This window comes from Malurus melanocephalus, unplaced genomic scaffold (assembly GCF_030028575.1).
Source record: "Malurus melanocephalus ecotype Western Australia unplaced genomic scaffold, MMel_1.1 scaffold_93, whole genome shotgun sequence".
Classification (NCBI taxonomy): Eukaryota; Metazoa; Chordata; class Aves; order Passeriformes; family Maluridae; genus Malurus; species Malurus melanocephalus.
The window spans coordinates 1,425,932-1,448,435 of NW_026623325.1; the positions used below are offsets into that span (position 1 = coordinate 1,425,932).

Below are 22,504 nucleotides of genomic sequence, written 5' to 3' on the forward strand. Positions count from 1 at the left end.
CCCAACCATCAGAGTAAGCAACCGCATGTTGAGCTGCACAGTAATTTACCTACTRGTAATGAACTGCACTATCTTTTGTACTGTAAGTAATCCAGTGTAATAAAAAAGTGTGTAAGAAACTATTTCTATGTTTAGAAGGAAATAAATTTTACAATGGAATCGTTCRAAACAATAGAGCCCTTAACTTTTGATGGATTCTGTTTAAGGGAACAATATTTAAAGCAAGCATGTAGTTTAATATGAAAAATTGAGTCACAAAGCAGGAAGCACAATTTCAWTTTATTTATACTCGTCTTCTGAGTTCTGACACAAGACAAAATTCCTAATAACACTGTGCAAAACCACATTCCAAAAAAGGGACTTTTTCCACAGTACAGTACCAAGTGGATCTTCACTGATGGTATGCATGCAGGACTGTTGACAGCACATTATGCTGTGTAAGAACAATCACTCTAGTGCAAAATAAAACCAGTTTCACAATTTTCAAAATTATCAGTGTATGTTGAACTATATCACATCTGCATTATTTCAGACGGGGAAAAAATAAGTCACAAAATATTCTACTTTACTTCCATCTGAAATACTGATGCAATTTAAATGATCAAATATGCTTTGGTTCTAGCCACTAAAAAAAACCCCAAAAGTTAATGAAATTATCACATGCTAGCATCCTTTCTTAGGAGTAATATTCTAAATAAAAACTAATTTTATCTCACAAATTATGCCTTTTTGCATTTTTATTTAGAAGCTTTTAATCCAAATGGTATTTTAGAATTGTTTACTGACAAAAATATCCTTTGCTGTGATTCTCTAATAAGTGAATGGACTATAAATATTATCAGAAGACAATCATAAACACATTATCAATCTCTGAAAACAAATTTACTCTTGGCTAGGTTAAGTCTAAAGAGGGGACCAGCTACAAAATGCTTTTCATGTGGAATGAAAGAAGGGCTATTTTAACAAGACTAACTATCCTGTTATTTTTAGTCCTGTTTCTCAAGCTAACTGACTGATGACACATCTGACAATAGGAAATTTGGGGGTAAAATATCTGTTCACTGAACTTACAAATTATGACCCCACCTATCATGGAGATCTTGCCCCCATTTTCCATCATRTACTAAATGGATGCAAACATTAGCAGAAACTGTCGGTGGAGATGCTTACTGACACAAAGTACCCAGCTTACATTGTTCTATGGTTCACTTTTATTAGCAGAAATCCCATTATGCCAAACCTGAAAAACAGCGCTAAAGTACCTGGCACATAGGTATGCACAGGACAAATGCACTCTTCATCACCCATAATTAACTTTCTTCTCAAGAAATATGAATAAATGAAGAGTACAGAACTAGCACTACACTTCTAAGCACTCGAGTTTGTACTTACGATTTAGACTTACAACATAGATTTATGATAAGCACAGATTAGTCTACTATGACATTCTGGAGAGTTTGGAGGTTTTTTTGTTTCCAAAATGAAAAACAATTGTAAACCACTTCTGATAATATCACAACTATTTCTAACATACCCAGGTTGACTGAGGAATGATTAACTCTTAATACAATTCACTTTGAATGATATGGAAATCCAGTCTAACAAACAGCTATAAGAAGCATGTCAACGTTTCACCCATTTTGCAAGATTTAGGACACTGATTCCTTCAGACACCAGAATCTTCTGCAWGAATCAAATTATTCAATGATGTGAACAGAACTCTATTAAAAAGCGTAAGAACATAATTAGAAGCCTTCATGTATGATAAAGCTCATATGCTGGCTCTTAGTGCCTAGAGAGAAACGGGAGAAGACCATAATGTTAAAAGGTATTTTATTTTACCTTTAACTCAATTTATGCATGTAGACATTAGCTCCATGCTTGGTTCATTCCATAAGCTGGAAACAAGAGCAGTTTTTAAAAAAAATTATACATTTTTAATTTTAAAACTAATTTAGGAAAAAGAAAGGTTGAGATTTATGTGCTATTTTTGAGGAATATACTAAAACAACAAAAATAAAAGGCTAACAAATGTGTAGTTTTCCTCTCACTCATAGCCCTCGTCCCAGGAAGAGACTGATAGGCAAAGATGAATATAAAAATATTTAATATCCTAAGGCAGCCATGAAAGATTATAATTTTYACTTCAGTATTTCAACAAGTTTCAGTATCTGAGAATAAATCCCACAATCTTTTTTCCCAAGACAAACAAGGCTTGTTCTTCCACAAACAGTAAGTTTGGAACTCAAAAACCAAAACTAAGACTTCTACTAGAACCCCATTCATAAGTTTGTGCACAGGAGCAAAAAACATCTCAGAAATGGAGAAAAAACTCCTGGACTGTTGAGTATCTTCCTTAAAAGCTATTTTAATCACTTTAACTTTTGTGGTTTAAAGTATTTCTAAATAGTTTTGTGCCAGTTGTAGACTTGCATTCTAAAAATAAAAACCTGCATTAGAAAGGTAATTTCTGCCCTCCACTGTTATGTTAAATACTGACTTTATCTAGATTTTAAGACCTCCTCTGGCTTCCTAGCTAGTGAGCCAAGCACATGGGATAAGTCTAAGGAGAAACTGCCTAGAAGTGATGCAGAGACTTGCTGCCCCCTATGGAAAAATCCCTCACAGACCTTTCCATACCTTACACTCTCAGCAAATACATCCAGCAACCAGAACAAGGAGCATATGCTTAAATATTTAATTATTAAACACAAGTGTTCTTAACTGTCACAAGAATGAAACAATACTTTGTGTTGGAGACAACGGACTCGGATTGCAGCAACAGGAGTAGGAAGTGTAGGAACACCCAAGCTAATTTTAAACCTGGCCAATTCCAGAGCCATGCCAGTTCCAAGGCTCATGACCACCCATGCAGATTCTGCAGTTCCCAGTACATTCTGCTGCTATGGTTATGCAGCTTATGGTATGCAAGTTGATCACTTCCAGCCTAACTTGCACTTAAAGCACCCATGCACAAGTGGCTGCCAYGCAGATGAGGCTGAGGACTCACACCTTTCCACCACACACCAGCTGCCATCCAGGGTGCTGTGACCAACACTGCAAAACTGGGAGAACAGAATATCAGCTCCCCTTCATAAAAATGGTCATTCCTGGTCTCTTTTCCTCTCCTGATATTAATGCTTTGAAGATGTTCCTACATTGCAAACTGATTACAGAATTTATTCAAGAAAACAGAAATTATGGAAGACTAATTGTTAAAAAGTTCAACATCAATACAAATATGTTTAGGGCAATTATGACTAAATTCAGGAGACCTGMCAATCTTCTTGGGTTTGCCCAATGTTTTGTTAACAAGTTGCTAGAAAGGATTGACAAGAAAACACATAGTATCCTAGAAATAATTTCTAAACATCAGGGATTTCAAAGTCAGGTCAGTTTTCACCTAAGAGTGGTAGGTGATAAAAGTCTGAGAAAAGTAAAATGGAGCTCTCTTAAATACAGCTATTTCAGTTACATTGGATTTTGTTCTGTATCCCAAACAATAGACAAGATAGTGCCCCAACACTTCATTTTTCAGGTAAAAACAGACTGCTGCAGTAAATTCAGGATAAATCCAGGCTCCTAACACACAGCCTACAGAAAGCAGCCACTCTGCTGAAGAAATCTATGTTGTCACTCCTTGGTACAGTAGAATAATTTCTACAGTTGTGCAATTAATCAAACCGGGGGCCACAACCTGCTAAAAAAYGCCACCACATTTTCAGCTAGGTGGTTCCCTGCTCTGCATCATGCTTATGGGAGGTGATAAGGCAGGATGCTTTTTTAGCAGCAATGCCAACTTGAATCATTCCTAAAAACCAGCCTCAAGTGTTCTATATGTTTTTCATGCACTTCCACTATGCACAACAGATGCTACCAATCTGGGTTGGACTGAGTTCAAATCTTAAGAGTCTGCAGAACTACATGGTTCACAGAATCTCCCAGACAGGTGTCTCATTCTGGCTTGAGRTTTAAAAGACATTTTCGAAAGAGAGATATTAAGAATTTTCTTCCTTTGACTGCCAAGGAACACTAAAATGTTCAGATCTGACAAAAGCTTCAGTCAGTTCATACAACTACCATGGCACCAACAATTCCAATAGAACAGGAATGATGTGTATTAGTAGAGTGCAAACCACTAGGTTTACATAACCTGCATTTTAAATCCCCGATTCTACATTCACTTGAAAATTTGCCAGCTTGCCTCTGAACAAGTATAGACATCAAATCCAAAACCAGAACTAAAGCCTCAGTATCTCTTTATCCATGTACCATAAACTGTACATTGAGGAATAAGGATAAGTACTTCTATGACAGCTCCCAAWGAAAGATAATAGACACCTTTCTGCAGATGGGAGACAGATGGACACAATTCTTATGTTCTAAGAACTTTTGCATTTGAGGACGTTCAGCCAAAGTCCATTACAATATGGCTGCCAGGAACAGAAAAATCCTAAAACCAAGACGAGAGAAGTAAGTCTGGAAGTAAAATGATAGAAATTGTAATTACATACTGACTTCAGAGGATGTGTACATCCATGACAAGGTATTAAAGCCCAGCAATATTCAGCTTCTTAACTGGAGACTTTGGATACTCACAATATACTTGAAGGAACTTTTGTAGAGAGCTGTACCATTTAGTACTGATTAACTGCACTTCCTTAGTTAGTCAAAACATTAATTTAAGAAAAGATGCAGATAAAACTAGTTCCATCCAAGAAAATAATATTTAACAATACTGTAAATAGCACTGAAAAAAGAAACCACACAGAAGCCAACACTGCCACAAGATACTATCGCTGAAGCATACACAAACATCGGGTAAACTAATATCCCAAGGTAGCAGATAAAAATAACAATAGATGATTGTTGGAAAATGAAACAGGAGAAACTGCACATGACTGACAGGAGGCCTCCTAGGTCAGTATACCATGTCCTTCCTATTGCATACAAAGAGAATTTAAAAATACCGAGTTCCAATTTGAAATTAGGAAGGTCCCAGAGTTTCCTCTTTTGTTGCTCCAATGAGGTGGGTATTCCAGAATGCATCTTTCATGATAGCAACAGATAATGCAGATTTACAACAACTTCCATTACAATTCATGGCAATACTGTCCAAGACTGCATTAACAATGCAACACTTACCAAGTTGTTCTATAACAGCATAGAACTCTCGAGAAGTGGTATCTTTTGATGCAATTCTCACATCTGGGGGATATGAATAATGTGCCTCTTTGCAATGGTCACCACACMGTTAATGCATATTTATGCTACTTCCCCATTTTGGAGATACAAGAATTTTGCTAAAGACTGCATAAATATCCTACAGATTACTGTGATGCTGCAGGGAATACTGAAAATCCATACTCTCTTGCCAGGGGAAATACCAACTAAAGGGAAAAGAATATATCTGAGAATACAATGAATCGTTTTACTTGATGCTTCGAGTATTAAATTTATGTCTATTGCTTCAGCATATGAACTGTCAAGATTTGGAATGAGGACACCAAAAGGACTCTAACTGATCAATCAACACAGCAATTCTTAGCTTCTCATGTAATGTTCTATTCATAGACTACAGCCAAGCCAACTTTCACTGCTCATGATCCAAMAACCAACAGTTACTTTTAAAAAGGTCATCTTAAGGATAAGAGATTTATGCCACAATACAATCAACATGGCACTGTAAACCCCAATAGCCACCAAATCTTTGGCAGCTAAGACCAACTTTTCTCAAGGATGATTGAAGATGTTGCAACTTCTGTGAAAACTGGCTGATACATAAAGGAAGATGCCAGTGTTGTAATTCTTACAGCAAAATGAAACATCCAGTGGTAGAAAATAAGAAGATGCTATCAGGTGGATCAGAAATTACAAAAATATTTGAAATGGATCCATTAAGAGAACTTGTGGATCAGATTAAAGGTCCATCTGATCTCCAGAAATGGCCAGAACTAGTTTAACAGCTGTAGTACCTAAAGCTTCTTCGGCCAAGAAGCAGAAAATATGATTAACCTTAAGCAGTAGTATGGCTTGCTTTGCTATTTCTAGAACATTTATTTACAAGCACCTAAATCACTTTGTATTATATAAATGCATAAAGGAAAGCTGGAATTCCAAGGCTCCACATATTATCTAKCTAGCTAGCTCCACCAGTGCAAACCTTAGCCTAGGACAAAGAGCTCACAAAGAACTACAGCCTTCACTTTCAAAATATACCATGATCCCAGACACATCTACAGGTTGAAGTGATTAAGAGCAGCCCTGCAGAGAAGGACTTGGGGGTGATGGTTGATGAAAAACTCCACATGAACCAACAATGTGCACTTACAACCCAGAAAGACAACTGCATCCTCAGCTGCACCAAAAGTTTGAAGGAGGTGATTTTTCCCTCTGCTCTGCTTTTGTGAGACCCCACCCGGAGTACTGACTACGATTCTGGTGTCCACAACAAAAGAAGGACATGTGATRTTGGAGTAAGTCCAGGGAAGGCCCTGTAGAAAGTTGGGGCTGTTGAGCCTGCAGAAGAGAGGGTTGTGTGAAGACCTCACAGCAACCTTCCAGTGTCTGAAGGGGACCTACAGGGAAGCTGGAGAGGGAGTCTGTGTCAGGATCTGCAGTGATAGGACAAGGAGTAATGGGCACAAACTGAGAAGAAATTCAGGTTAGTTATTAGGAAGAAATTCTTTACTGTGAAGATGGTGAGGCTCTGGAACAGGCTGCCCAGTGCAGCTGTGGATGCCCCAACCTTGGAAGTGTTCAAGTGTTGGATGGGACTCTGAGCAACCTGGTAGTGTGGGAGATGTTCCTGCCCATGGCAGGGGGGTTGGAACTGGATGATCTTTAAGGTCCCTTCCAATCCCTTAACATTCCATAATTCTGTGTTTAAGGCTGTATCAGAGATTTGTGCAGAGCCAGACTAAAATTCAGAGGGAACCACCACTGCACAATATAAGAACATTTCCTTTCTATTTCAAATCCTAAATCCACATCCAAAGACTTTTATAAACTGCAATAATTTGACTACAGTCTCCATCTTACAGGCACATGCACTAAATTCCTCTCTGAACCCCTGCCAAATCACTTCAGGGATGAATAGAAGTGGGATATTTACTTTTAATCCATGGAACCTTGCTTAAAGCAAATGTAACTGGCATTCTGCTTTACAGATGTGAGCCAAGAAATATCCAGTTTCAAATAAATTTACTTTTGCTGCCTACTGCATTATGAACAGATGCAAAGAAAACAAAAACACAAAGGTATCACCTTCTGACTGTCACACCAGGAAAGCAAATAAAATCCTTCACAGTGGATTTGAGGGCAACATCAAGATTCCTGCAGTATGTATAACTTGGTAGCAATTTCAAAGGTTTTAAGAAAAAGTTTTATAAACCATTTTAAAAATTTGGCTCTTGGAAAGTTTCKCTAAGGCAGTCTGGCTATTAAAACGGGTACTATAATGATTTACTACACATGTTGTCTAAAACCTCTATTAAATAGAGAGTGTGATTGAGTATTTCTACAATATTTGTCTAGCCCATTTTTTTGATTGAACATTTTTATATCTTGTTTTCTTCTCTCCTTCACTTTCTCTTTCTGATTCCTCCTTTCTCTGGACTAATGATCAGCAGATATCACAAAAAATGTCAAAATGGAACCGATGGCATCTGTGTAAAACGAAGTTGACATTTCTTCTCACCTACCAAATACTTTTTTCAGACTGAAGAGAGTCTATTCCATGTTCTAGTATATACCATGTTCTTTTATGGGGAGTTGGTTGAATGTGCATATTCCTACATGATGGGGCATTTGCYTGCCCCTTGCTCTTCTCTGAGGGAGAAAAGTAGGACAGATCAGATCTCTGCATAATAATTGAACAGGGCTTAGACTCTTCACCATATGGTTCTACACTAAAGCAGCATATTACACATTTCCTGTTCCCCACACCAACCAGACAGACCATCAATCTGTAATGCAGGACTGCTCTGTTTGCTTTCTCTTTTATGTAAAATACTTTTAAGCTTTAATGAAGACCAACAGCAGCTTCTGTATATAAGCATCTCTTAGCAAGCATGGTGGGGACAAAAAGCACTAATGGAAGAAAACATAAATCAAGGACTAAACATAAAGGTTTTAAGTTTCATGTTTTACTCTCCTTTTAAAAGACTTTACTCCTCACCCAGTAGAAGTGATCCAAGCCAAGGGAAACAAAGCACCTGACATGGAAAGGATATAATTTGGAGGAAGGAAGTTCCAGCTTAAGACCTGATTGGCTAGTGCAAGATAACGCTGAAACACTGAAGACATCTGAGCACTGAGGTTTTCACGTCTGCTGAATTCCTGAAGTACCTCTACTGTGAGCATGAAGATCCGCCGCAGATCGTCCTCCTACAGTCAGGATCAACACAACACGTTCAGTATCTCAGTCATTAATGAAATGTTGATCAACAAGAAATACTTTTCCAAAGAGGAAAAAAAATTACAATTTCACCCTAGTTTTCATTAAATACAGAAAATACTCTGAAATTGTCAGTGAGAACCCCTTTTTTTATCTAAATTAATTGATTGTATTTGCAAAGAGTATGAACAAGTCCTCACATAAATATTTGTGTTAAAAGATAAAAAAACAATATGTTTTTAACAAGTGGTGGAGAAAAGAGTTGGTCTTTGGCATGAAAAAAAGTTGGTAAATTGTTCCACAATAGTCAGTTTAAAGCAATGCCTTCACAAAAACATTTCTGACTGGCCAAACAATACATCTGAGACAACCAGACTACACCATCTGCAATAACATTTGAAAATACATACATAGCTCTCCCTGGCTTCAAACCAAAGCTATATTTAAGACTATCATTGTTCCAGAGTATTCGTTTTGTTTGCAATTGGTAGCCAAGGAATTAAAGAGTTCAACTGCATAAAGATCTGTAGCTCTTCATTCATGAAATGGGCAYGAAGGGTTTGTACCTTTTTGACACAGTTTTTTAAAAAATACATTATCAATTTTCCTAGAGTAGCCAATATCTTCATTATTTGCAGTATTTGGCCTATTAAATGCTTTTAGGCACACAGTGTACCTGACTGCACCTGGCACAACAAAGTACTTCTGCTWCTCAGTGTTTAAATTTTGGAAAGAGAGGTAGCTTATATCAATATAGAACTAGTTTACCTGAAATATACGTTTACAGTTACCATGGAACTCCATGCTTAGTCCAATGTTGCTGGTTTTACTTGAACTTGAGAACTCGCTCAACAACGCCGTTAGAATGGAACAGGCCAAAGTTTGCTATAAAAAAATAAGGGGGAATAACATAACTAAAGGATGTTCAATAATGCAATAACACCTATAGTGTCCTTCATATTTTTATTAGCATTTTAATATGACTATTACTTCAGTTCCTTCTAACACAAACTAGAACAAGTCAAACTTTCAGGAAAATAGATTGTTGGATGAACCATCACTGGAATCATCAGGCCTCCATCCTTAAAAAAGAAATTTGAGTATTCGAGCAATATAAAAGCTGGAATCTGTGTGATCATCACTACAAATGGAAACCAACTTACTGCAAACCATTTCCCAGCTTTACCATTTCCTTTCTCTTCATGTGCACAGGCCTTTACAAGTAGTAGTTGCAGGGAAGATTCTCTTTCTACTTTTTTCTATTGCTCTAAACAGGTCATTGATTAGATCAGATCAGATCACTTTGAAGTTTTTGACCCCTCTTTGCATCTAGTACACTTACCACGTTGGTATTTGACCATGATTAACTTTATGGTACCAAAAGTTTGTCAAAAACAACACTGTCTACCACATCTATTCCCTCTCTCCCCATCAAAAAAAAAATTAGGAGAGGAATCCACAGAAAGCTCTGATGCTTGAAAGGTCATGGATACTTCCCTCCAAAGCACCAGATCCACAAGCCTCAGAAATTACTTTTAAAATTACTCTATGAAAATTATGTCTCTGAAGTGATATAAAAATTGGTGAGAAAAAGATGTGTTTATTTTAGAGAGACATTCATGAAGACTGAAGGTTTAAGTATCGGTCTCATTCTCAAAATTTAAGATAAGGTAAATCAAATGCTTATTTAAAACACAATTTAAAAGCCAACTTTCTGTAAGAAACACATGGCTCCAGCCTTTGTTGCTGTTTTTTGAAACATAACAAAAAGCTTTTTTTCCTTATGCCAAAGTCCAGTAACCAACATCACCAGTTTTAATATCTTTTAACTGATCCTTGCACACACAGAGGAGTACRTATTGTACAGCGGAGATGCAAGTAGTACCTCAGACTTGTGCCATACATTACTGTAACAAGAACAATAGAAAATGTATACTSTTGAAATGGAAAGACTTTTTGGTGAAGAGATGTTCTTTACAAAAAGCTCCAAAATTACTGGCAATCCTCCCAGACTGTTTGGAGCCAAGGTGCCAGGGATGGACAGAGGGATAGGAATTGTTAAAGGGTCATGCATGCCAGCAAGTGTCCAGGGGTTAAACAGAAATATGCACACTACCTCTGAACACCCGAAAGATTAAAGTGGAGATGATACTATTTATGCAAGCTCATACAACAGCTGAGACCAGTGCCATCCACCCACCAACTGCAACATCTTTGTTCAGAAATGCCTCTGAAGTCAGTACCTTGACCCCCTCAGACAACTAGTTATCTTAGTATATACTAAATTAACATTCTTATTTGCTAAATAAGTTCCACACAGATCAAACATAGTGGCTTTGTGACAAACACAGGTTTTCTCTTCCACTGTTAACTAAAGCTGTGTAAGTATAGCAGACCAGCATRTTGCTGATCAGTTGCTAAGTAAAAGCGTTCCCATTTTAAAGAAATTACTTATTTCAAGTGGATTATTTCTTATTTAGCTGTCAAACAACATATATGACTAAAGAAACATTTAGCCAGTGAAAACCACTATCACTTTAAACTACTCCAGTAAAAGTGCAATTTTGCCATTACTATTCCAGAAGTATTTCTAATTAGCTCAAACATTTCAGTATTTTATTTCCAAATTTCTGTGCAAGGTATTCACACAATAAATATTATTTTTTTAATTTAGAGAAAATGCAGATTAGATCTAATATTAAAAAATCAGTATAGACTAGTATTGAGTTTTAAATCTAACATTAAAAGTTCCACATGAAAAGAATTAACCTGGCTAAAAAAAAAATCAGAAAAACAAACAACTAAAAACCTCCTTAAGTTTGACTTTGGAACAAGGCTTCAGATAAGAATACATGTTTTTAAAGAAATAATCCGAAGTTGTCCCACAAGACTCTGTAAATATTTGAAAATACATGTTCTTATTTGATGCTCAAATTACAGACTCACTCAACACTTCTCAGCTCAAAGCAGTCACACATAAGGACATCACTACCTGCAAATACAAATCTGCACACTTTGATGCTCTGTAACATACCCTGTGGTATACGTGGCTCCAAAAGTACAACAAACAGCTAAAATTAAACTGCTTCTCCTTTATTATGCTAAGATCTTAGCACCAAGCCACCATCAAGACCACCACAGGACAAGCAGAGCAGCAATGAAAACTATCCATCATTTGCAGTTGGTTGCCAATCACTGGAAAATAAATTCCTAAGTTCAAAAGGGCAGGAGCAATAGGAAAAAAATTTTGTTCCCACTGTGATTATAAATACTTAATATTAGTGGCAATGGTTCCTTCATTTTTCTCCAGTTTGTTTATATGTATATAATAATTTATACCTTCTCTTTGGAGAGTAATATGTTGTTGCACAGTAAAAGTGAGTTCCAGATTTTTTGTGTGCTTTTCTCCTGATTTCAAGGAAAAATTCAAAAGGAAGGTTAAATTTTATGACTGATGGTAAAGACATRTCTTTGAAGGTGTAAAGAGCAATGGGTACAGGTAGGCTGACCGAATCTGCTAAGAGCCCAATAAAGTAGCTTGACCAGCGACCTGTCCCCCTGATTTCAATGAGAGCTAGTTCAGATAGTCCTGAGACATCAGTACCTGCTTGAAGCATGACAGGAGAATGATGGTATTAGATTTACACACCTTATCCTCTCCAGCAGACTAGCTCACAGCAAATAACAGGGCACACTGCATCCCTCTGGTCTACTGCCTCCTACTGAATTTCCATCCTAACTTCCTTAGMTTGGTATTTCAATACCTGGGGTGCAAATCCTGCCCCATTCCCTCACCATCCCAAGGGRAACATGTGCAATATTTGCACATCCATAAGCTTCTGTCACCATCTGCACCTGTGCTTACCCCTTGCATCCATAAGGAATTGAATGCAGTCCTGTATATCAAGGTCATCAGGGCAAGAGAAGACCAAAAAGATATTGGACAGTAATTTAAAATTTACAGCAACAACAGGCTAAGGTGAGATAGCTCAAGAGTGGTTTCCTAGAAGGTGGGTACCTGTGCCCATGAGTTTAGCTTTCAGACAAGAGCAAAGAAACAGATCAAGACTGTAACCTGTCCTTGAAATGTCAAGGATTTGCACAGAGCTTGCTAAGCCACCACTGCTTCYCAAAACTGCCATAAGGGTATAGGAATTTATACAGACTGTTGTGCACAGCAGGCATTTTCATGAGTACTGACAAATTATTTGCTAAAAAAAAATATTTGCCCTGCTATCTATTAAACTTCCCTGAATACACAGTAATAATTCAGAAACTCTGGAATAAAGCTCAAGTAAACTTCACTAAAAATAAAATTTGRTCTTCATAAAGTCACTTTACTGAAGGTTAACTACTAATATTTTTTATTCCTTTTCTTAATATACAAGTACATTTGGTGTGAAGACATTAAGTATGTCAACAGAAATACTATCAGAAAAAGGATTTTCAAAAAACTGAAAAACAACCTAATTTCAGAGAAACCAACTCTGTGTGCTCTGTGAGCTAAAATTTCTTCCTCTTACACAAAAGAAAATTGAATGCACCTATTACATACAAAATTCTGGGGTGGAGGTTTTTGGTTTGGCTTTTTTTGTTGTTTTGKTTTTTTTKGKTTTTTTYCYYYTTKGKTTKGGKTTTTTTKGTTGTTTGATTTGGTTTTAAGTGTGGCTTTGTTTCTTTGGTTGATTTGTTTGTTCACTTGTTTCACGGGGTTTATTWGGTTCTTTTCTGAAGGTTTTTTTTAAGGTTTTTACAACACCACAGAAGAGATTAACAATCCAAGTTAGTAATACAACACTGTAATAAGTAGAAAATGCATGTGACTCTGTGCATCATATTAAAAGCCAGATCTGAATGTCTATTGTGCAGCAATGCCATTTAGTTCATACCAGTAAGAGTACACCTCTGAACCTAGTTTGACTCACTCGCTAGCAATTTCACTAGTTCTGCCACAAGTACATACCCAAACAATAAGCCCATCTAACAAAATAAAATCCTTCTCTTGTTGAGAGAACAGATTGTCTCTGAGAATAGCTTGGCACTCACCCCAGTTAGCTTTATTACCAGGAATAAACTTTATGAAAGATCGCTATACATAAAATAGACTCTCAGCTGCTCAAACAGAAGATCAATGGGACTTGTGATAAGAGATTAACTTGGCAATCAGACACCCACTAGTAACATCATTTTAGTGGTTTTCTTTTTACACTACTTTAATAAAACACAGACACTACAGAAAGACCATTGCCATTTTAACAGTAAACAACATTTATGTATCATTCATAAAACTCAGACACAAAAGGTAAATGCAACTTATTCCTCCAAATGGAATGTCCCCTATAAAAGCAGTTAAAGAAATAATGTTTGAAGGGATTTCACACTTGTGCCTGGGCTGCCCATGGAATAAATGAAGTGCTTATTTGAGGGTAGTTAGGTTACAAAGCATCTGAAAGGAAGAAGMGTTCAAATACAGCCTAGGGAAAAATGGACATGTGGTACACCAGYTCTGCAGCAACAATGCCATCAGACAAAGCAGAATGAACTCCAATACCAAAACTGTTTCCTCATTTTGAATTCAGAGCAGAGATACAGTTAGGATGTCAGAAGTTTGATAATTCATTTTACTACAAAACCTAAACTATCATGCAGTGTCTTCTGCAAGTATCATTTATACCTACAGAAAAAGCAGTAAACATATTTAAAAGAATGAACGTCTTGCCTGAATAGAGCAAATCATAACATCTACCCTGTTACATTAGATCACTGCCAGCCTGAATATGCATTTAGTGAACTTTTTATCTCCACAGGTATAATGTAAACTCTGTTACTGAAACTAAAGGGAAGCCATGAGAAGATTTAATAATAGGCCTTATCTATCTAAATTTAATTTGCACAAGAGCAGGAAGAATCAAAAAGTAAATGTATCGGAAGCAGAATTTGTTGTGCTGCTCCTAGGTGATAGAATTCTGTAATGAGAATAYATCAAAAGCAACTTTATCAAACAAGTTGTTTAAAGAAAAGCTTTCTTTATAAAGGCAGTAATACACTTCTCTAACTTCCTTGAATAAGCACAGCTGTATTTGCTATCATTTTCAGAGTATCTAAATCTCCAGAATGTAAGCTGCAACTCCAAACTGAAAGGTTAACAGGATGGCCAGAGGGCCAAAAGAAATAGACTGTGTACTAAGGCCACTCCAATTTTACAACTCAGGAGTATTGCAAGATGGGTGGAGGGCCCAAGAGATGAAGTAGTGGTTCCCAACCAAAGAAAACCAGAACATATTCTGAAGAAGTGGAAGTAAGCACCAGGAAAAACCCACTGATTTTCATCTGTTTGTTCCTTCCCAAATAAACCAACTGGTGGAAAAAAAGCTGTAGAGCACRGACAGGATGATAGGAATAGGACCCACAGCTGCAGCTCTGTGCTGTCAGCAGCAAGGGACTGGCTGGGCAATGCACTCCTTTCTTCTCATTTCCTTTCTGCCACTGTGCAAAGACAGATGAGCAGTGCCAGGTTAGCACATCAGAGCTACAGCAACACAACAGGCAGGACCTTGCTTCCCTCCCTTGGAGGGAACCAGCCAAACCAAGGGAAATCCCCAGGGGTGAGCTGAAAAAGAAAATCAATTCCCCTGTGAATCACCGGGGCCAGAGGACAATGATCTTGTGGCATGTGAAGCATGCAGACTTTAGACAAAGAAAGAAGGGAAATAGCAGTCTCTACTAATAATGGAAGAGGTCCAGGCAGAGTTTGCTGGAGCACACGGTGCACAACATGTTTTTCTTTTTTTCTCTGGAGACAGGCAAAGTTGTGAAGCAGAAATCAGGAGGAGAAAAAAAAAAGTAATTTCATAAAGGAAGCTGAAGACCTGAAAACCGTTAAAAAAATTCACATGTCCTTCACCAGGTCCTTGTCTGAATGACACCAGTTGGATCTTCATTCCKGTCATAGCTCATGAACAAATACAGGGCTTTCAATAAAATTTAAAATAATGAACAGTAAGACTAGCCATGCATCTCACTACCAGCAGCACCCAGCTTTAAACATACTTCATCCTGACAAGTGCTCTTTGGTGGGCAGGTGTCCTTCCTCCCCCCACTTTTCCCAGTACTCATTCCTGGTCTTTCTCGCCTGTCTCTGCTTGCCCTATTGCCAGATACATCAAATGAGCTGCATTACATGGCTGTGCTCTGCAGCAGATCTGCCCAAAGAAAAAAAATGAGAGGCTGTGAGAGAGAGGTGGCTGCTTTTAAGCAGACTGACACAAAGATCCCGTATATTACTGAACACATTTATTCTGAAGGGCAGTACCTTTGAGAGGAAGAATGACTAAACCCTGGGCAGCTAAGGTCAACAAATATCTTAAAGAGGCTTTTCCCCTCAAACCTTTTTATTTGTGTATCACCACTGTAATAAAATAAATACCTGGTGTGAGGCATGGAAACACATTAAACTCTTTTGTCCCAGTGAGTCCATGAGGTTACAGATGAGAGACACCACTGGTGCACATCTCATGAGAGGGCAAAATTGAGGACAGAAAAGGTTTGGCACACAATATATAGAACAAGGAATGCACATCTCAACACTTGGAACATAYCTCCTCACTTCCCAGCTCTGTGTTTGCAACTGTGGCTTCAGTGTAAATAATACTGGGATTTCTAGTAGCTATTAAGCAATGAAGCCGGRGACTTGCTATTTTGCATCTCTAGTAAAGCCAGCTCTCTTTCAACCAAAAGCTCTTAAAACTGCAAAAGGCTCTAGTTAAATTCTAAAAAAAAAACACTTTTAAATAAAAGTTCTCTTACATTTCTACTACTGAACTTTAACCTCACAYGTGGAGTAGTTTCTGGATTCCTAAAATTCCCAAGCCAATCTTTAACACACTAACTTAGGTCTTTATAGAGCACTTATCAGCTTAAATATCCTGGTTCACCCTCTGTTTTTTACACTCAACATGTCTCAAGGGCATGAGGTTCACAGAACAATGAAAYAATTTTATTGCACCAGAAGATCCAGCTGGGGGGGATAATATATATGTCTTTGCCAAAAGACATCAGGAGAGCCTCTTCAACTCCTACCACATGAAACAGTAACAGCTAGACAGGTTTCCGGAAGTAAAATTCCCTTTAAAGAGCAGAAACAAGAACTATAAATGCTAAATAAATATAACCAATTATCCAGGCAGCCATTATAACAGATAGATTAACCTCAATGAAGATGAATGCCTAGAGTTTTGCTTATTAATACTTCCCACTGCTCACATGAAATCCACTCACAGCACATTCCTGGGGGATTGGAAGAAGCTGGATCTTCTCTAGCTAGGAACACTGGGAAACAGAACAACAGATTTACAAATTTTACAAGAGAAGGAACTGTTAGGATTCCAGAGCCCTTCCTGTGAGTCTTGACAAGTCTGGATGCCTMTGCATCTGCCTACACACATTCTGGAAGAAAGTGAAGTATGACCCATATCTCAGCCCAGTTTTAAACAAAATCTATCTGATTGCGTTCACATGCAGACCAGATCGTCCTCTGGGGAGTCAGTCACTTAGCTRCCAGTATTCCTGTCCTGGCAGGGATGAAGGACAAATGAAATCCTTCAGCTATGCAAAAGCAGAATATTCTAACACAAAAAGAAAAGGCCAAGAAATTGAAGGCATTTATAGTTGTGAATAATTTGGCCCATACAATTGTCCAAAATCTTGAAATCAGTGATAGAAAACATGTACTTAACGTTTTCAGATTGGCTTATGATACTGTGTCTACTGCCAGAAACTCTGTCCCCTAGAGATGAAGCTTTTGAAAAGAGATCCTGAAATTCCTATTGGAGGGAGATTACAGACTCTTATCCGTGAGCAGAGGAATGGCTTGTATCAATAACACAGGTGAAGCCAGGAAAAACAAAACCAAGCACTCCAAAGCTAATCCTTGTCCTCCTAGAGGACTACTACCTAAAYTCAGTTATAAATAGGCAGCCAGACTAAAAGTTTGCTTTCCCTTCTCAGACAAAGGTTTCTTCTGTGAGATGAATAAAGGACCAAATGGCAGAGAGCCAGCAGCAGAAGCCAACATTCTAGGTTCTAAACCTGGCTCTAACCATGCATCCTTCCCATCCTTGTAGTATTACCTCTCCTTAGTGTCCTGTTATTTCCTTGACATGTACACTGTGTTTCACTATTAAAAGATTTAAAAGATGGCTTCGGTATTGAGTAATCTCATGACCATTTTATTCCTCTCATCGCAATTTCACTTCTTATCTTCCTTACAATCTCCTTTTTACTTTTTTCATTCTCAACAGTTCATCCATCAGTCTTGTTCACATCAGTTTGCCACTACACTTCAAGTTCCAGCCTCAAAATACATCCATCTCTAAAAAAATTGTTAACCAATACCTTCAACTCAAGAAGATGAGGTATTAAGCACATTAAATCCTGCAAAAGAACACATACAAGAGACACTATCATCTACATTCACTGCCCTCCTTATTACCCCATCTATCACAATTTGATCCTGACAAGATATTACTAAAAAGTGCTGAAGACTTCATGTTGCAGGACTGCCTAATAATCACAAATATAATACAGATGACTGACAGAAACTGAGTGGAGGGCTGCAGGAAGAGAAATGGAAAAGGAAAAGATTAAGTACCTACTTTATTCTTGTAAGGTAAAGATGGATCGAGAAACTTCACACCCAACAGGGAGAAAAAAGTAAGCAGAAAAGAGACAAGAAGCAGACAAGTGAATGCTCTGATTTTTTAAAAATAGACTTTCAATTACAAACTGCTGTAGAAAGCCTTTATCTCAGAATACTCTGAGTTGGAAGAGACCCACAAGGACTGAGTCCAGCTCTTAAGTGAATGGCCCATACAGGGATCAAACCCACAAGCCTGGAGTTGTTACACCATGCGCTGACCAATTAATGGCAGCTAAGAGCTGCTGATAGCTCGTTAGAGAGGTTTGAATATTTTTAAATATAAAGTGACCTGCTGCTGACTTCATGTGTAGTGAGATTCAGGCAGGAGGACACACAAATGTGTGGGCAGAAGGTCAAAGYGGAAGGCTGGGAAGGATACAGAAAGTGACCAAGAGTTTGGAAAAATAATTAGGAGGCACAAAGGTATGACAGACTTCTGCAACTTGAATGTAAAGGAGGCAACAGTGCATATCACACCATGAGAAAGACATGTCAAAAAAGTGGAATGATTCCTTCCACCAGGAAGAACAGAGGACTGGAAAACATGTGCTGATCTCTTTCAATCCTTGCCTCTTCCTTGATTTGGACAGTATTTACAAATAACTAATATAAAYGCATCTCCAGAAACACTGTGACAGTCCATGGCACTGTCCTTAAYCACATCGCAGATCTTGAAAGCAGTACCACTCCCTTCAGGATGTGGGCTTTGTACCCAACCCTGAAGCACCCTTAGCTGACACTCCCCATGGCAGCAAGGCAACTGCACCACTGAGGTCCCAACAGCCCCACAGGCACGACTGAATGCTACAGGGACACTAGTGAAGAAACAAAACCACACAGCCATATTTGAAAAGATAAGTTAAACAATAAGCAATTCATTCTATGAAAGGTTGTATTAAATAATTCAAAGTTGCTATGTATTTATGCAGCAGGCATGTCCTGACCCCCTTTAGAATGCAATTTTGGCAGGTACTGTGTCAAAACACCATTTTATTACTGCTTATTATTGCACATACTAATCCTGGGTGCCGGTACCAGAATCTCTCTTGCAGCAAAGTCTCAGAAGATTAGAAGAACGTTTTCATGAATGAGAACTGGTTTATAATGTAAACCCTCATATATACATGAGAGCATGTGCTTATAACCAATTTGCCAAAGACTAACAACCGTATACTGTGCCATATAGAAAAGATGTTCCAGCAGCATCACACGTCATTTTTATTGCTAGTAAGTCTCATTAGTACACCAGAACAGAAAACAGCATTATACATCCTAGACATTTTCAATACTATTCTTGAAACTTGAGCACAAATATTTTGGAAAAACTATGGAGAAATTGATTCTTATGAGGAAAGGGAAATAAAGGGAAAATTAAATAAAGGGAAATGAAAAACTGAGCTCAACTTGGCAGTGAGCTGAACTTGGAGAAGAGTTGCCCCAGCCAGAGCTCCACTGCAATGTGCCCTGCTGTGCAGCATGACCAGGATGATATGCTTAGAGCAGGCAGTGTTAGCTTGCTGCATGTTSGTCAGAACAATGTGTCTGTGGACAGTGCATGCACAGAATACAACTGCACAAGCTGAACCGTGCATGATTAAGTTCAAAGTCCTTGTTTTTATTTACTCCACTTTTGTATCTTTATACAAAGATCCTGTAAAYTACACGAGCATACACAGTATCATGCATAAAACCTGAAAACCTCAGCTGTAACTCCATTTTAATAACCAGACTATGTTTCCTGGAAAAAAACATTAAATCAGTTCTTCTTAACAAACACCCATTTCTATCCAAATTACACAGAATCAAAAGGCTAAAACAGTTTCATTAAGGTAAATAACTGTAAAATTATGGTTTACGAGAGTAAATGAAATTTCCATATCCTGGGGAGATATTACTTGTTGCTCAGAGGTAACACACTATTTTTAGGACCATGACATGAGCTGGTACAATTTGATTGAATTTTCAGAATTAAATATTTGCCACTCACATCTAGTAGAACTGCTGCTCTAAATGTTCAGCAGTGTTATAAAGCAGTCCGCTTGAGGTTTTTGTTTGAGAAAAGCTTCAGTTAAAGTTTCAGCATGGAATCTATACACTCTTTGATTTTCATTTGGTAGGAGAAAAAATCACCTCTCTTTAATCTCTAGTTACATGCCTCTATTATGACCTATTCTAAACTTATCCCTGGCATAGCAAACGGAATTTCACTAAATGCATAGATAGATATCGGACACCTTGTTTCCACTTTAAGCTTAGTATCGAAGGTAACACCCCTAGTAGCATGACATTAAATCAAGAATAAGTTTTGTATTTCCATTCCATGTTTTACTTCCTCATACCCCTTTCTCTCCACCTACTCATCTCTCAAAGAACAGCAGAGGCCTATGCCTCCTGCTTGCAGTCTATTTTGACAGCTGAGCCACAGCAGAGTGAAGAACTGCACAGATGGAAAGGGAACAGAGTGTGCAAAGAACCTCCCAGCTAACAGAAAATCCGGTTTAGGTCCCGCTATTTGATTAAAGAAAACTAGAGAAAAAAAGAAAACAAACAARAAAACTCACATAAAAAAAAACCCAAAACAAACCACCACAACTATGGCACTTAAAAAAGCTATTCAGAAAATTCAGAAAAACATTCCCTAAAAACAGGGTCTCATTGTATACCAAAGAACTACACACACTATCTCTAGTCCCAAAATATTAAAAAATCTCCAATTTGGTAAATGATTTAATAGCTATCAATTTAATTACTAATTGGATAAGCAAAGTACAAAATATTTTACAGCCACTATGTACACAAATTAAGATGCTGATACAGGCTGCTTAACTTCTGAAGAGAAAACAAGTACTTACCACAGTGGGGTTACCACTGCTGATCAGCTGGCTGACTTCATGAAAAATGCTTTTGCAGTCGATTGATTTGTCCAATGAGCCCCGTTTCACTATCACCGCTACTGCTAATAAAATCTGCTCCCGAACATACTTTTGAAGGCTGTAAACAACATTGCACAAATATAGTTGCAGATAATTCTGGACATCGATACTCAATAAAATTTTAAACAAATTTCTTYTTTAAATGTTTTGTGTGAATTCATAAGGGAAAGCTGACAGAAGTCAACTGCTAAGAATAGAATACAAATTATTCTTAAAATGATTATGCACTGCCACCCAGGGAAACRAGAATGATAATCTAGACTTTATGCAGAATCCTACGTTTCTAGAGGTATGTTTCCTATACTTACTTAGGCCTTTGTAAGACATAGGTTAGAAGGAATGTTCGCAGTGACTCAATGCTAGCTTTTTCCAAAAGAATCCATTCTCTTACAACTGCTTCCATGATCGCTGTAGCAGCTTGAAAAAGGACATAGTCCACTTTACTAGTTTCTGTGGGTAAAAAACAAAGGCAATTTGAGTATGAGAAGACATGTATACTCAGTTTGAGYCTGTTTCCAACAAAAAAAATTTAATGGAATTTACTATTATTTATTATTAAATAGAATATTGCTGTATGAAAACAGATAAAAAATTTACAACTCAGATGTGGGAGAAATAATCAATAATCCAATTATCAAGTTGTCCAATATTACTCAAGTCAATCACCTAGAAGTAAAGTTGCCTGCACTAGGAGGCTGGTTCAAAGAACAGGAATAAGAATGCCAGCACAACTTGGGAATAAAATAAACAAGATGACAGATTCAGTTCCAATACATTAATTCATAAAAGTGATTAATCTTACAGGCATATAAAAAATAGAAATTTCTGTGCTCGTCTTTGAAACCAACAGTGCATAAAAGTACATTTATTTTATGGGTAACAAAGAAGCAAATCCACTTAAAGATAATGTTTGTGTTTAATTATCTAAGGAAAAATTTTACACTGTGGTATACTTAAAGTGTTCTAAGTCATGTTCAAGTTTCCATATTTATTTTGAGGTAATCAAAATATAATTTCTGACCACATTGTAGGAACCATCTGCCATTATTATCTGAATATTGGATTACTATGTATACAGATGCACTAAGGAAAGGAAAATGATACGTTATAAAGAAAGTTAACAGTTTGGGTGACTACAAAGTACAATTTAAAGAGAAATGYCAGAATATTAATATATTTTCTAAAATGATATAAAGCTACAGAGACATTTTTGTTGCTGTTCCTTTGCTTTAAAAAATTTCAGCTTGGAAATAGCAGGTAGTATCTCAGAAGGCAGTTTCAAAACATTCTAACCTCTGTAGAAAACACAGAAAGAATTTTCAGAAAGGGTGCAGCCACAAGGTGACAAAAGCATAAAATATGAAATGATGAAATAAAATTACCACAAAAGAAGCAGAGCTTGAGCTACAGTGGGTGATCTGCTAGGACTAGAAAAAGTGGATTTGTTTGATAAAAAAGCTCAGTCATGAGATTAAG

The 22,504-nt window shown here is 37.4% G+C and overlaps 1 protein-coding gene across 2 annotated transcripts in view; it reads right to left on the reverse strand.

Moving 5' to 3' along the window:
- Positions 1-22,504, reverse strand: part of XPO4 (exportin 4) — a 75,368-nt gene that overhangs the window by 29,261 nt on the left and 23,603 nt on the right. Inside the window, exons 3-6 of one of the 2 annotated variants that reach the window (XM_057368513.1) lie at positions 21,337-21,478; positions 20,948-21,086; positions 9,167-9,283; positions 8,235-8,388 (exon numbers count right to left, since the gene is read on the reverse strand). In XM_057368513.1, the coding sequence (XP_057224496.1) occupies positions 8,235-8,388; positions 9,167-9,283; positions 20,948-21,086; positions 21,337-21,478 (552 nt within the window). The remainder of the gene's footprint in view (positions 1-8,234; positions 8,389-9,166; positions 9,284-20,947; positions 21,087-21,336; positions 21,479-22,504) is intronic. The other variant, XM_057368514.1, reaches the window with a different exon arrangement.